The 16,474-nt window shown below is 26.6% G+C and overlaps 1 protein-coding gene across 3 annotated transcripts; it reads left to right on the top strand.

Moving 5' to 3' along the window:
• Positions 1-215: 215 nt before the first annotated feature.
• LOC117171552 (thiamin pyrophosphokinase 1) lies at positions 216-11,186 on the top strand. Of its 3 annotated transcripts, none has more exons than XM_033358978.1 (6): positions 216-250; positions 510-669; positions 4,791-5,053; positions 5,142-5,246; positions 8,754-8,916; positions 9,003-11,186. In XM_033358978.1, exons 2-6 carry the CDS (start codon positions 537-539, stop codon positions 9,140-9,142), a joined length of 804 nt encoding a protein of 267 aa, XP_033214869.1. In that variant the 5' UTR covers positions 216-250; positions 510-536; the 3' UTR covers positions 9,143-11,186. The 3 variants fall into 3 exon arrangements, with proteins under 3 accessions (XP_033214869.1, XP_033214868.1, XP_033214867.1); XM_033358977.1 differs by having other exon boundaries at positions 218-276; XM_033358976.1 differs by lacking the exon at positions 216-250 and having other exon boundaries at positions 397-669.
• The last annotated feature ends 5,288 nt before the right edge of the window (positions 11,187-16,474 follow it).

The following is a 16,474-nucleotide window of genomic DNA, read 5'->3' as shown; positions in this document are numbered from 1 at the left end:
ATAATATTAAAATGTATTGACAATCTTGTTTTTCAATAAAAATGTTCAACAATAAAAATGTTAATTTTTAGCATTTCGAATTGCGCGCGATCATCAACGAATCAGAGACCGAAGGCGACGCATGCGTAGAAGAGTTCGGGCACTCGTTACGAGCACTGCATGTGGATGAATTTCGCAGAGCTTTGGCATTGGCAGGGCTACTGAATAAAAATGAGGTCACCAGTGAAACTTTTAACGCGCACTCGCTTCGGTTTGTTTAGTATTCTTTATAAACAGGTAACATTTAGGGAATGTCAGTTAACAGCAATGATTTCATATTTATTAAATAATCCGGAAATATGAATACATCATAAAATATATCTCATTCTTCAAGTTCTAACCTCAATATTTATTAAATTAAACAATTTTCTAAATCAAATAATTAATAAAGAAACAAAATTATTTTATTTTGTTACGGTTTTGATTATTTTATGAAAGAAAGGAAAGCACTTTATGGAATTTTGTTTCAGTTTCGGGAATGTAGCAAAAAGTCCAATATGGAAAATCAAATGTGTCAACTCTGGGATCCCACAGAAATTTTTCGTTCTTTAGACGAAAATCATGCAATTGTTGTCCTAAATAGACCCATTTTATGTGAAGAGAGTGTTATAAAAAACATTTGGAAAACAGGTAAATTTAGGTTATGTTATTTTTTTTTAACTTTTATTGAGGAAATTGCTTCAAAGTTTTTTTTTACGCTTGAAGGCTGGAATTTAGTTTTTAAAAATTTCATTAAACTTCAAATTGTTAGGATCTAGGCAAAAACTTATTAAAAATAATTAAAAAATCGTTAAAAACTAAATTTTACTCTTGAAAATTCATACGTTTTGTTTAAAATTTGTATTTCTTTTTAGAAAATTAATCTTAAGGTTGAAAATACATCGATTCACTTGAAAATTGAACTAATTTGTAGAAAAATGTAACTTTTTTGATGAAAATTATTTTCTTTCAACTGAAAATTTAACTGTGCAATTTTTTATGGTAAGTTTGTTGTTTTTTTAATGCTTTTTTGGTTGAAAAAGTCATATATTTTGTTAGAAAAACATTTTTTTAGGAAAATTTTCTACCTTAAAAATCTATATTTTTATTTGAAAATTCAATTCTTTTATTTCAAATTTATTTATGTTTTTTCAAAATTTAACAATTTTATTAAAATGTAATATTTTTAGTTTCAAAATCCTCTTCTTTTGGTTGAAAATTTAATTAATTTGTAGAAATTCCACAATTTCGTTGAAAATAATTTTCTTTTTTACTTGAAAATTAAGTTTTTTAACGGAAAATTTAACTATTTCATCTTTTATTGTAAATTTATCTTTCTTAGTTCAAAATTCAAGTATTTTGTTAAAAAAAAATTTACTAGCTTAAAAATTAATTTATTTTTGGTGGAAAATTTAGCTATTCTATTTTTTATTGTAAATTTTTTTTTTCTAGTTGATAATTCAACTATTTTTTGAAAAAATATTTGTATAATATAGTTAGATTTTTATTGTATTATATATAATAATATCTAAAAATAGTTGTAAAAAATAAAAATAAAATTGATAAAAATAATTTTTTGGTTGAAGGTTTTTCATATTAGTTGAAATTTCATTTCTTTTATTACAGATTTATTCATGTTTTTTTTAAATTTAACAAGTTTGTTAAAATGTCATTTTTTCAGTTTGAATTTTTTTCTTCTGTTTGAAAATTGAATTAATTTGTAGAAAATTCTACAATTTTTTTGAAAATTATTTTCCTTTTTGGTAGAAAAATAATTTTTTTAAATGGAAATTTAACTAGTTAATTTTTTTTAATCGCATTTTTTTCTAAATTCATTTTTTGTCTCGTTTAAAATTCATCTATTTTGATTAAAAATAATCTACATTATAGAAAATCAAATAAATTTTGTGGAATATAATTTTTTGGTTAGAAATTTTTTATTTCAGTTGAAATTTCATTTTTTTTATTTTCAATTTATTATTATTATTTTTTTTAATTCAATAATTTCGTTAAAATATCATTTATTGGGTTTGAAATTTTTTTCTCTTGTTTGAAAAGTGAATTTATTTGTAGAAAATTCTACAATTTTTTTGAAAATTATTTTCCTTTTTGGTAGAAAAATAATTTTTTTAAATGGAAATTTAACTAGTTAATTTTTTATTGCAAATTTATTTATTTATTTGAAAATTCTACAATTTCGCGAAAAATGCATTTTTCTGGTTTGAAAAGAATTTTCTTTGGGTTGAAAAATTGAATTAATTTGTAGAAAAATACATAATTTTGTAAAAAAAAATTTTTTTGGTTGAAAATTTAACTGATTTGTTGAAGTTTAATTTCTTTTATTGAAGTTTTTTTAAATTCAATTTTGTGAAAATGTCATTTTTTTAGTTTGAAAATATTTTTTCTTTTGGTTGAAAATTGAATTAAATTGTAAAAATTCCACAATTTTGTTGAAAATAATTTTCTTTTTTACTTGAAAATTAAATTTTTTAATGGAAAATTTAACTATTTCATTTTTTATTGTAAATTTATTTTCGGTTGAAAATTAAGTTTTTAACTGAAAATTGAACTATTTCATTTTATTTAGAAAAAAAAATTTTGCAAGAAATTATTCATCTAGCTTAAAAATTCATTTATTTTTGGTTGAAAATTTAACTATTCTATTTTTTATTGTAAATTATTTTTTTTTTCTAGTTAATAATTCAACAATTTTTTTTAAATATTTGTATAATATAATTATATTTTTATTGTATTATATATAATAATATCTAAAAATAATTGTAAAAAATAAAAATAATGTTTTGGTTGAAGGTTTTTCATTTTAGTTGAAATTTCGTTTCTTTTATTGCAAATTTATTTGTGTTTTTTTTAATTTAACAATTTTGTTAAAATGTCATTTTTGTAGTTTGAATTTTTTTCTTCTGTTTGAAAATTGAATTAATTTGTAGAAAATTCTACAATTTTTTTGAAAATTATTTTCTTTTTGGTTGAAAATTAATTCTTTTAACTGGAAATTTAACTAGTTCATTTTTTATTGTAAATTCATCTTTCTTAGTTGAAAATTCGTCTTTTCTTTGGTAGACTTGAGCTGTTTTTTATTTAAAATTTAAATCTGGTTTGGTTGAAATACTATTCTATCTTTCTCGTTGAGAATTTATTTTAATTGAAAATTAATTTACATTGTAGAAAATTAAAAGAGATTTTGTAAAAAATCATTTTTTTCTTAAAGATTTTTCATTTGCTTGAAATGACATTTTTTATTGCAAATTTATTTATTTATTTGAAAATTCTACAATTTCGCGAAAAATACATTCTTTTGGTTGAAAATTGAATTAACTTGTAGAAAATTCCACAATGTTGTTAAAATTGTTTTTGTTCTTGAAAATTAATTCTGTTAGCTGAAAATTTAACTATTTCATTTTAGATTGTGAATTTATCCATCTTCTCCACTCCTTTCCTCTGTTCCATTTTCCCTTTTTCATCTCCCCTCTCCTTTCTCCTCTCTTCCTTTCGTTTGGCCTTATTTTTCTTTCCTATTCTTTCCCCTTTTCCTCTCCCCTCCTCTTCTCCGAACACCACTCCTTTTCACTTTTCTCCTTTCTTTTCCACGCCTTTCCTCCGTTCCATTTTCCCGTTTTCCTCTCCCTCACACTTCTTTCCTCCCATCCTTTCTTCTCCCCTAATTTATTTCCCGCTTCTTTCCGCTCATTCCCCCTTTTCCTATCCCCCGCCCCCTACTCTGCACTCTCCGCACACCACTTCTCTCCTCCTTTTCTCTGCCTTCCTTTCTTATCGTCTTCTTTCCGCTTCTTTCTGAAGTTTATCTTTCCTCTTTCCCCCCTCCCATATCCTTTCCTCTCTCCTATCATCTTCCCTTCTGGCTTTCTTCTCCTCTTCTCTCTTCCGCTTTTTCTTCTCCTGTTCCCTTGCCCCACCACCCCTATCCTCTCCGCACACCTCTCTCTTCCTCCCACTTTTCTTTTCCTCTTTTCTGCTCTTCTTTCCGATCCCTTCCACAGTTCCCTTGCCACTTTTCCCCTCCTCTTCTCTATTCTCTCCCCTGCTTTCGATCCTTTACTCTCTCCCCTTCCTACTTCATTCTGCTTTTCTTTTTTTTTCGGCTTCTTTTTCTCCTGTTCCTTTGACCCTCCCATATCCTCTCTGCGCACTTCTCTCCTTCTTGCCTCTCTTTTCCTCTCTTTTCTTTCCTCTCCATTTCCATGTTACCTTGCCACTTTTCCTCTCCCCTCCTCTATCCTATCCTTTCCGCACACCTATTCTCTTCCCTTATTTCCTCTTCTTTCCTTTCTTTTCCGCTTCTTTCCCCCGTTTCCCTTCCTTCTCCTCTTCCTTATCATCACTTCTATCCCCTCCTCTCGCCCCTGCTTTTATCATTTTTTACTCGCCTCACGCCTTCTTTCTTTTCCGCTGCGTTTTCTCCTGTTCTCTTGCCCTTCTCCTATCCTCTCGGCATACCTTTCCTTCTTCCTCCCTCTTTTCTTTTCCTCTATTCTCCTCTTCTTTTGCTCCATTCCCCTGTTTCCTTGCCACTTGTCCTCTCCATTTCTCTATACTATGCTTTCCGAACACCGCTTCTCGCCCCTCCCTTCCTATCATTTCCTCTTCTTTCCGCTAGTTTCGTCTTGTGCTTTTTCATTTCCCTTTTAATTTTTTTTTCATAGATCGGCTTGTAAAAAGTTTAACCTTCTTTTACTTACGTTTGAAAGGAAATCGTGTATTTTCCTTCTGTCATTCGTATTAAATTTATTTAGCCAAAGTCACGGTCACTGTCGATGGCGGAACAGACAGATGGTTGACCTTTCTGGGAAAGGATGGAGAAAAGGTTCTAAATGGCAGCTGTCAAGAGTATTTACCAACTCTTATAACTGGAGATATGGATAGCGTGTCGGCGGGAACACTTAAAAAATTAGAATCTCATGGTTCGAAGGTCCTTCGTACCATGGATCAGAATAAAACGGACTATACCAAATCGCTGCAAGAACTTGGCTTTTATTGCAGAGAAAGTGAGATCAAAGTAATCTTTTCGGCACGATGATTTTTACACCATCAGATAATCATCTCTTGCTCTTACAATAAAATGTCTGACTGTTACTGTTACATAGCTGAAAGCCGCGTATGTACTTGCTGAAACAAGCGGAAGGTTTGATCAAATAATCGCCGGCATCAGCACCTTATATAAAAGTCTACATATCTTGGACAAAACTCCGGTACTCCCTTTTTCCGCTCTTCCTTTTCAGTGAACTTTCACTGACTCGAATTTAGAGATTAATTATTCCTTTATTTTCCCCTATCCCATCAACTTTTTACCCTTCGTTTCAGGAAATTTTCTTTAATTTGAATTTAGAGCTTCATTTTTATTTTATTCCCTTTCCCCTTTCATATTCTTAGTTCTACTATTTTCCCGTTCCTTTACTTTTTTTCCTTTTATTTTTCCTCCTTTCCATTTTCTCTGCCCTCTTTCCCCCTATCCTCTAAATTTGTACTCACCTCTGTTTAAGAGTAATTGTTACTTTCTTTTCCGTTATCTCCTTTCCCCTCTCCTGTTTCCTATTTTGAGTTCTCCTATTTTCCCATTCCTTTACTATTTTCCCTTTTATTTTTCCTCTTCTTTTTCATTCCTTTTTACTCTTGTTCGTTTCAGCGAACTTTCACTAATTTGAAGTTATAGAGTAATTGGTATTTTCTTTCTCGTTCTCTTCTCTCCTCTTTCCTATTTTTAATTCTTCTATTTTCCCGTTCCTTTACTACTTTTCCTTTTATTTTTTTCTTCTTTTCAATTTTTCCTCTCCTCTTTCACCCTATTCCCTAAACTCTTACTCTTCTTCGCTTCAATCAATTTTCACTGATTTGAAGTTAGAGAGTAAGTATTATTTTATATTTTTACCTGTCCCCTTTCCTTTTTTTGTTTTCCCATTTTCTCGTTCGTTTACTACTTCCCCTTTTCTTTTTCCCTTTCAATTTTACTCTCGATTGTTTAAGGTTCATTTTTATTTTATTTTCCCTTATCTCCTTTCCCCTTTCCTATTTTTAGTTATATTTTCCTGTTTCTTTATTTTTTCTCTTCATTCTTCCATTTTCCCTGCTCTTTTTCAATGAATTTTCACTAATTTGAATTTATAGAGTAATTGGTATTTTCTTTCCCCTTCTCTCCTCTCTCATTTCTCCTCTTTCCTATTTTTAATTCTTCTATTTTCCCGTTCCTTTACTACTTTCCCTGTTGTTTTTCCTCTTTTTTTCCAATTGTCCTGCCCTCTTTCCCTATGCCCTTCCCTCCTCCCCAATTTTTACCCTCCTTCATTGCAGAGAATAATTGCCCTTTTCTCTTCCTTTATCTCCTCTCCTCTTTTTCCTTTCTCCTCTCAACTTTCTCTTCTCTTTCCCTGTTCCCCTCTCCTTTTTCCTATTTTAATTTATCCTATTTTCCCTTTCCTTTACTATTTTCATTTTCTTTTTCCTCTTCTTTTTCATTTTTCCTGCCCTTCTCCATCCTTTATCCTTTCCCCTGAATTTTGACCCTTTTTCGTTTAAGTGAATTTTCACGAATTTGAAATTATAGAGTAATTGGTATTTTCTTTCACCTTCTCTCCTCTCCTCCTTCCTATTTTTAATTCTTCTATTTTCCCGTTCCTTTACTACTTTCCCTTGTGTTTTTCCTCTTTTTTCCAATTGTCCTGCCCTCTTCCCCTATGCCCTTCCCTCCTCTCCAATTTTTACCCTCCTTCGTTTCAGAGAATAATTGCCCTTTTCTCTTCCTTTATCTCCTCTCCTCTTTTTCCTTTCTCCTCTCAACTTTCTCTTCTCTTTCCCTGTTCCCCTCTCCTTTTCCTATTTTAATTTATCCCATTTTCCCTTTCCTTTACTATTTTCATTTTCTTTTTCCTCTTCTTTTTCATTTTTCTTGCCCTTCTCCATCCTTTATCCTTTCCCCTGAATTTTGACCCTTTTTCGTTTAAGTGAATTTTCACGAATTTGAAATTATAGAGTAATTGGTATTTTCTTTCCCCTTCTCTCCTCCTTCCTATTTTTAATTCTTCTATTTTCCCGTTCCTTTACTACTTTCCCTGTTGTTTTTCCTCTTTTTTCCAATTGCCCTGCCCTCTTCCCCTATGCCCTTCCCTCCTCCCCAATTTTTACCCTCCTTCGTTTCAGAGAATAATTGCCCTTTTCTCTTCCTTTATCTCCTCTCCTCTTTTTCCTTTCTCCTCTCAACTTTCTCTTCTCTTTCCCTGTTCCCCTCTCCTTTTTCCTATTTTAATTTATTTTATTTTCCCATTCCTTTACTATTTTCCCTTTTCTTTTTCCTCTTCTTTTTCATTTTTCCTGCCCTTCTCCATCCTTTATCCTTTCCCCTGAATTTTGACCCTTTTTCGTTTCAGTTAATTTTCACTAATTTGAAATTATAGAGTAATTGGTATTTTCTTTCCCCTTCTCTCCTCTCTCATTTCTCCTCTCCTCTTTCCTATTTTTAATTCTTCTATTTTCCCGTTCCTTTACTACTTTCCCATTTGTTTTTCCTCTTTTTTCCAATTTTCCTGCCCCCCCCCCCCAATTCTTACCCTCCTTCGTTTCAGAGAATAATAGCCATTTTCTTTTCCCTAATCTCCTCTCCTCTTTTTTCTTTCTCCTCTCAACTTTCTCTTCTCTTTCCCTGTTCTCCTCTCCTTTTTCATATTTTGAGTTCTCCTATTTTCCCGTTCCTTGACTTTTTTTCCATTTTCCCTTCACTTTTTCCCCCAATTTCCCTTGTTTTTACTAATTTGAAGAGTGTAATTGTTATTTTTTTGCTCCTCCCTCACCTTACCTTTTCCATGTACCCTTTCCCCTCACTTTTTTCGCCTCAGTGAAATTTCACTGACTTTCATTAAATTTTCCTGTTCCCTCTTTCCTCTCTACTTATCTTTGCCCTTTTTCTTTACTTTTTCCTTTCCCTTTTTCAGGGTGGCCGCTGGATCGGGAATTTTTACAAATATTTGAAATAATTACTTAAACTGTCATCTTGTTCAATTATGACATCATTCAGTTTACAATGCGTAATGCGAAAATCTTTTACTTCAAAAGTTTTCTATTTTATGTTTTTATTTTTTATTTAAAGAATTTTAAAATTCAGTTTTGAAGACTTAAACAATTAAAAATTGAAAATAATTTTTTATTTTGTAATATTATTTTAAAAGAACATTCAAAAAGATTTATAAGGATTTCCTAAATTTTTAAAAAAGAATAATTATAATTTTGAAAATTTTAATGTTAATTGCTTCTTTAATTTAGGGCAATGAAAATGATAACGTGGATTCATATTTTTATAATTGAATTCGACTCTGAATTTATTAATTTTTATAAGTTCTAAATTTTGCAGTTTATCTGCATTTCATTTGAAATTATTTAATGGGAAAATGGTAGTTTCTTCTATTTTTTAAAAGTTAATTATTGAGCATTCAATACAAAATTTTTGAATTAAAAAACTTTTAAACTTCAATTTCAAAAGTTTCAAATTCAAGAGTTCCATTTTGAGTTCTTTTATTTGTAGTTTATTTTTTATTACTGCAAATAAAAAATGTTCAGCTTTAAAATTAGAATTTAAAATTTTTATTAACAGACAAAAAATTTGCGAACCGGGAATGTTTTCTTAGATGAAAACGACCGCCCTGCTAACTTTTCTTTTTTCTTTTCCCATAACTTTTTATTTGAGTCTTCATTCTACCTAAAATATTTTTTAGGTGATACAAATATCGAAAAATTCGCTAATTTGGCTACTGCAGCCAGGAATGCACAAAATAATAATACCTGAAGCCTTAAAAAATTGTAACAGTTGGTGTGGTCTCTTACCAATTGGTTTTCCGGCCAAAAATGTTTCAACAACTGGCCTAAAGTGGAATTTGGGTAAACATTTTTTGCATCAATTCTTATGAAAAAGTATTATGAATTTTTCCTGCTCAAATTTTACAAATAATTTTATAATTGTTCAGAAAAACAATGTTTGGCCATGGATGGTTTAGTAAGTTCTTCCAATACTTACGCTGATGAGCCTTACGTGACTGTGTCTACCGATAGCCCAATTGTATGGACAATGGGCATCGAACCAATAATAAAGAATATTCGAAGATAGTACATTTTTATCGCAACCTATACAGAAAAGCGCAAAACCTGTACAATTCAGGGTAGTTCATAAATTCTCTGATTTTCTTTCAAACTGCCCCCTCTTCAGATTTTGTTTAGGTTTTCGAAAAAATAGACACTTAATTTTTTACGTTAAACCCCTTTACAGGATCCCCGAGAAATTCTATCGCAACCTATACAGAAAAGCAGAAAACCTATACAATTCAGGTTAGTTCAAAAATGCAATGAATTTTTTTCCTCTGATCTTTTTTAGGATTCCAAAAAATTCATTTGTTATATTTTTTATTTTGAATACTTTTATAGGATCCCCAAAATTTATATCGGTACCTATACAGAAATGCACAAAACCTATACATTTCAGGGTAGTTCGAAAATGCTATGATTTTTTTCAAAATGCCCCCTTCCTCTCGTTTTTTTAGGTTTCTAAAAAAATGAACACTTAATTTTTTTATATTAAACCCTTCTCTAGGACCTCAAAAAAAAATTTAGCGCAACCTATACAGTAAAGCACAATACCTGTACAATTCAGGTTTTTTTAGGTTTCCAGATAATTAAGTTATTATTATAATTTTTTTTTAACATTTGATAGAATCCCCACAAATTTTTACCCCAACCTATACAGAAAATAAAAAAACCTATACAATTCAAAGTGGTCCGAAAATGAACTGACTTTTTTCAAACCTGATACCCTCCCTCTTATTTTTGTTTGGCTTCCAACCAAATGAACACCTTTTTTATATTGAATCCTTTTCTAGGATATCTAATAAAATTAACGCTACCTATACAGAAAAGCACAAAACCTATACAATTTAGGGTTTATTTTAGGTTTCCAAAAAATTAAGTTTTTATTTTTTCAAGTTCAAACATTTTATAGGATCCCCACAAATTTTTGTCGCACCCTATACAGAAAAGTAGAAAACCTGTACAATTCAGGTTAGTTCAAAAATGCAATGCATTTTTTTGTTCTGATTTTTTCTTAGGTTTTCAAAAAATTAACTTGTTATTTTTTTTACTTTGAACACTTTTATTGGATCCCCAAAATTTGTATCGGTACCTATACAGAAAATCACAAAACTTATAAAATTCAGGGTGGTTAAAAAAATGCACTGATTTTTTTTCAAATTGCCTCTTCTGATTTTTTTTAGGTTTCTCAAAAAATAAACACTTAATTTTTTTAAATTAAACCATTCTCTAAGATCTCCAAAAAAATTTTATCGCGACCTATACATGAAAGCACAAAAACTATACAATTAAGGGTAATTCAAAAATGCACTGATTTTGTGTAAGTTTCCAAAAAGTTAACTTGTTTTTATTTTATTTTTTGGAAATCTTTTATAGGATCCCCACAAATTTTGATCGCAACCTATACAGAGAAGCAAAATACCTATACCATTCAGTGGTCCAAAAATGAACTGATTTTTTTCAAACTGATCCCCACCCTCTGGTTTTTTTTTGTAGAGTTCCAAGAAAAAATAAACCCTTTTTTTATATTAAACCCTTTTATAGGATTTCCAAATATTGTATCGCAACCTGTACAGAAAATCGCAAAACCTATACAATTCCGGGTGGTTCAAAAATCTAGTTAAATTTTTTTGTTTTAAACTGCTCCCCTCTCACCCTGATTTTTTACCGTTTCCAAAAAAATGAACACATATTTAATCCTTTTCTAGGTTATAAAAAAAATGTAGTGCAACCTATATAGAAAACCACGAAACCTATACAATTCAGGGTGGTTCAAAAATGCATGTCGATTTTTTTTCAAACTGCTGCCCTCTCAATCTGATTTTTTTCCATTTCCGAAAAAAAATGAATACTTTTTTTATAAAAAATCCTTTTCTAGGTTATCCAAAAGAATGTAGTGCAACCTATACAGAAAAGCACAAAACCTATACAATTCAGGTTCTTTTTTAGGTTTCCAAAATACTTATCACTTATTTTTTTATATTGAACCCTTTTATATAATTCCCAAAAAACTTCATAATGATTGATCACTTATTTTTGCGTTTATTTTTGTATTATATTTTACAATGTATTTAAACAATTTATTATTTTTTTAACCAACTTCTCTTAAAATAAACGTAGAAAATTGAGGTTTTTTCTACATTCTGAAACTTTTCATCAACTTCAAGCATAATGAGGTAATAATCAATAAATATAAATAAACAATTATTGTTAATAAAATGTATTATTGCTTAGAACAATCTTTTCTTTAATTTACATACAAAATTGCTGTTTTTTGTGCATTTTTTTTACTCTTAAGTCATACAGAAATATTAATTAATAAGAATTATCAACCATAATTGTTTAAAAAATTTCTAATTGTTTATTATTTTTGGTTTTCAGACTTAACCTAAAAAGTTGAAGTTTTTTCTGCATTCTTTAACTTTTTATTGACTTCTTAGACAATGTGGTAATCGCCATAAAAATTTAACAACAATAATTGTCAAGAAAATTTATTATCTTTTAACAATCTTTGCTTAAATTAACATACACAATTGCGATTTTTTCTACATTTTTCAACTTTTCTTTGGTTTCTTAGTTAAACATAAATTTTTATAAATAAAAATGAACAATCGTAATTGTTTAAACAATATCTCGCTTAATATCATTATATTTTTATACAATTAACCCAGAAAATTGAAGTGATTTCTACATTTTGGACATTTTTCCGATTTTTTAGATATAACGTATTAAACATTAATAATAATTATTAATAATTATTGTTTAAAAAATATATTATTGTGTGTAACAATCTTTTCTCGAATTAACCTACGAAATTGCTGTTTTTTTCACATTTTTAATTTTTTTTTGCTCTTGTACATAAATTTTTATAAATAAATATTAATAAGCATAATGATTTAAACAATTTCTCATTGCTTATTATTTTTGTTTTTCAGAATTAACTTAAAAAATTCAGGTTTTCCTAAATATTTAAACTTTTTCTCAAATTTCTAGGAAAAATTTGAAAAATCATTAATAAAAATCGATAACAATTGAAAACCATAATTGTTCAAATAATTTCCTATAGTTTTTTATTATCTTTTTTCAAAATTAATCTAAAAAGTTGAGGTTTTCTCTACATTCTTGAACATTTCTTCAACTTTTTAGATATAAATTGATAATGATTAATAAAAACTAACAATAATGATTGTTTAACAAATTATTTTTGCTAATAATAATCTTTTCCTTAATTAAATTTCAAAATTGCTTTTTATTTTATTTATTATTGTTTTAAAAATTCCTTATTGTTTATTATTTTTGTTTTTCGGAATTAATCTAAAAATTTTAGGTTTTTCCCACATACTTGAACTTTTTTCAAATTGTAGACATAATTTGATCATAATCAATAAAAATTAACAATAATGCTTGTTTAAAAAATGTCTTATTGTTGATAACAATCTTTTCTCGAATAAACCTATGAAATTGCTGTTTTTTCTTCATTCTTAATTTTTTTGGCTCTTTAGATATACAGAAATTTTTGTCAAAAAAAATTAACCAACACAATTGTTTAAAAAATTTTTTGTTTATTATCATCATCTATTTTTATAATTAACCTAAAAAGCTGAGGTTTTTTTTTGCATTTTTCTTTTTTTCTCGACTCTTTCGTTAAATAAAATTTTTATCAGTAACAATTGACAACAATAATTTCTTAAATAATTTCTTAAATAATTTCTTATTGTTTATTATCTTTTTTTTCAGAATTAACCTTAAAAGTTCAGGTGTTTTCTACATTCTTGAACTTTTCCTCAACTTTTTAGATATAATTTAATAATCGTCAATGAAAATTGACAATAATGATTGTTTAAAAAATTATTATTGCTGAAAGTATTAATAATAATTAAAAAACAGGATTGTTTAAACAGATTCTTATTGTTGGTTATTATCTTTTTTCAGAATTAACCGACAAAATTGAGGTTTTTTCTGCATTTTTTTGCTCTTTATTAATGATTGATTAATAATAATTGTTTTATTTATTTTTTTTTAGCTTTTAAGTTGTACAGAAATTGGTATCAATAAAAATTAACAACCATAATTGTTTAAAACATTTTTGATTTCTAGTATTATCTTTTTCAGAATTATACAAGAAAGTTGAAGTTTTTCCTACATTTTTTAACTTCTCATCGTTTTTTTAGACATAATTTCATAATCATAAATAGAAATGAATAATAATGATTCTTTTAAAAATATGTCATTGCTCATAATAATCTTTTCTCGAATTAAAATAAATAATTGCGGGTTTTTATATATTTTCCAAAATTTTTTTTTGGCTCTTTAGTTAAGCGGAAATTTTTTTAAACAGAAACTAACAACCAGAATTTGTTTAAACAATTTCTGAAGGTCTATTATGGTCTTTTTTTAGAATTAACCTAAAAATTTGAGGTTTTTTCTGCATTCTTGAACTTTTCTCTACTTTTTGAGACTATTTGATAATCATCGATAAAAATTAACAATAATTGCTATGAAAATTTATTCTTGCTTTTAACAATCTTTTCTGGAATGAACCTATAAATTGCTGGTTTTTGTTTTACATTTTTAAGTTTTCTTTAGCTCTTTAGTTACACAGAAATATTAATCATAAAAAACATTAATAACTATATCTGTTTCAACAATATTCTATTACTAATTTTATTTCTGAATTTTTCCGTTTTTAAATTCTGATCTTTTTATATTTTCGGAAATAATTTCAATAAAAAATTAGATATTTTTCATTCTTTTTTATATTTACTGATTACATTATTAATTGTTCATAATTAAAGATCCGTAGAAATGTTGAAGAAAATGTAAAAAATCCTAAATTTTCCAGGTATATTTTCAGAAAAGATAGTTATAAACAATAAACCGTTTAAATCATTGTTCCAATACAAAAACTATAATTAAAAAATAATATTTTTATTATAAAAAACAATTTGTGCGAAAAAATGCAAAAAAATATGAACAAACGGTAAAAATACGCAATAACGCATTTTCTTTACATCCGTGTTTTTTTTTGGGACCCTATAAAAAGGATTTTTAGAGGAAAAACACTAAAAGCAAGAATTAGTTCCTAATCTGAAAAAAAACTTAAATCTGATATCAATTGATTTAAAAAAGCCAGTTTTCATTTTCTGGGGATCTTAAAAATCTGGGGGGGGCATGAAAAATTTAAAAAAATGGACTACCCATATTAGTTCTGCATTAAAAAAAAAGTTGCGCGGTACTTAAAAAAGGCAGTGTACTCGTACCAAAGTGAATCTGGATTTTCGTACCGAAATTTTCTTTTCCAGGCCCCGCTATTTGTACTGAAAAAATCAGTACACGTAAAAATGTTTTAAAAAATCTGAAAATATTTCTACGCTTGCAAGTTACCTTAAATCACTGCCTTTCGTAGAGCTACTTTTAATTTCAATAATTTTTGCGATTGAGCTCTGCATAGTACACTTAAGCAGTATTTTGTATAATTCCATGACCTCATTTTAAATGTTACCGATAATATAGATTTTACTGTTTGTTTTCTGTAGCCAGATATGTTGAATATAAAAGAATTGTTTAAAAAATTGAAGTTTATTTTTCTTTTCACCAGTAGGATATTATATTAAAATTGCAATGAAATTTATTTATAATTCACGGATTTTATGTAAGTATTTTTTTATACTAAATACAAAATTTAAGAATTAAATAAAAAAATAAAAATAAAAATATAAAAGCTGATAAAATCAAAAAGACGAATTTTTCAAATTTCTGAACAGTATTTTTTAAGAAAAATTTTTATTCTTATAACTAAATATTTTTTAGGTATTGAACATAAACTTCAATGTTTATTTAAACTATTATTTAGTTTCTAAATTTTCAAAATATTTTTTTTATATTAAAATTTCAGTGAAATTTATTTATAATTCACGGATTATATGTAAGTATTTATTTTTTTTACTAAATATAAAATTTAAGAATTAAATAAAAAAATAAGAACAAAAATTAATATAAAAAAAAACTAAAATAATATAAAAGCTGATAAAATCAAAAAGACGAATTTTTAAAATTTCTGAAAAATTTTTTTTTAAGAAAAATTTTGATTGTTATAACTACATATTTTTTAGTTATTAAACATAAACTTCAATGTTTATTTAAACTATTATTTAGTTTCTAAATTTTCAAAATATTTTTTTTATATTAAAATTTCAGTGAAATTTATTTATAATTCACGGATTATATGTAAGTATTTATTTTTTTTACTAAATATAAAATTTAAGAATTAAATAAAAAAATAAGAACAAAAATTAAAATAAAAAAAAACTAAAATAATATAAAAGCTGATAAAATCAAAAAGAGGAATTTTTTAAATTTCTGAAAAATATTTTATAAGAAAAATTTTGATTGTTATAACTACATATTTTTGAGATATTAAACGTAAACTTCAATGTTTATTTAAACTATTATTTAGTTTCTAAATTTTCAAAATTACTTTTTGTATATTAAAATTGCAGTGAAAATTATCTATAATTCACGGATTATATGTAAGTGTTTTTTTATACTAAATACAAAATTTAAGAATTGAATAAAAAATAAGAACAAAAATTAAAATAAAAAAACTAAAATAATATAAAAGCTGATAAAATCAAAAAGACGAATTTTTAAAATTTCTGAAAAATATTTTATAAGAAAAATTTTAATTGTTATAACTACATATTTTTTAGTTATTAAACATAAACTTCAATGTTTATTTAAACTATTATTTAGTTTCTAAATTTTCAAAATTACTGTTTTTATATTAAAATTGAAGCGAAATTTATTTATAATTCACGGATTATATGTAAGTATTTATTTTTTTTACTAAATATAAAATTTAAGAATTAAATAAAAAAATAAGAACAAAAATTAAAATAATAATATAAAAGCTGATAAAATCAAAAAGACGAATTGTTAAAATTTCTGAGCAATATTTTTGAAGAAAAATGTTTATTGTTATAACTAAATATTTTTTAGGTATTGAACATAAAATTCAATGTTTATTTAAACTATTATTTAGTTTCTAAATTTTCAAATTACTGTTTTTATATTAAAATTGCAGTGAAATTTATCTATAATTTACGGATTATATGTAAGTATTTTTTTTTACTAAATACAAAATTTAAGAATTAAATAAAAAAATAAGAGCAAAAATTAAAATAATAATATAAAAGCTGATAAAATCAAAAAGACGAATTTTTAAAATTTCTGAACAGTATTTTTTAAGAAAAATTTGTATTGTTATAACTAAATATTTTTTAGGTATTGAACATAAACTTCAATGTTTATTTAAACTATTATTTAGTTTCTAAATTTTCAAAATTACTGTTTTTATATT

Source organism: Belonocnema kinseyi, chromosome 4 (genome assembly GCF_010883055.1).
Source record: "Belonocnema kinseyi isolate 2016_QV_RU_SX_M_011 chromosome 4, B_treatae_v1, whole genome shotgun sequence".
In the NCBI taxonomy this organism is placed as follows: domain Eukaryota; kingdom Metazoa; phylum Arthropoda; class Insecta; order Hymenoptera; family Cynipidae; genus Belonocnema; species Belonocnema kinseyi.
Note: the sequence above shows the minus strand (reverse complement) of the source record. Positions and strands in the feature narration are given on the sequence as shown.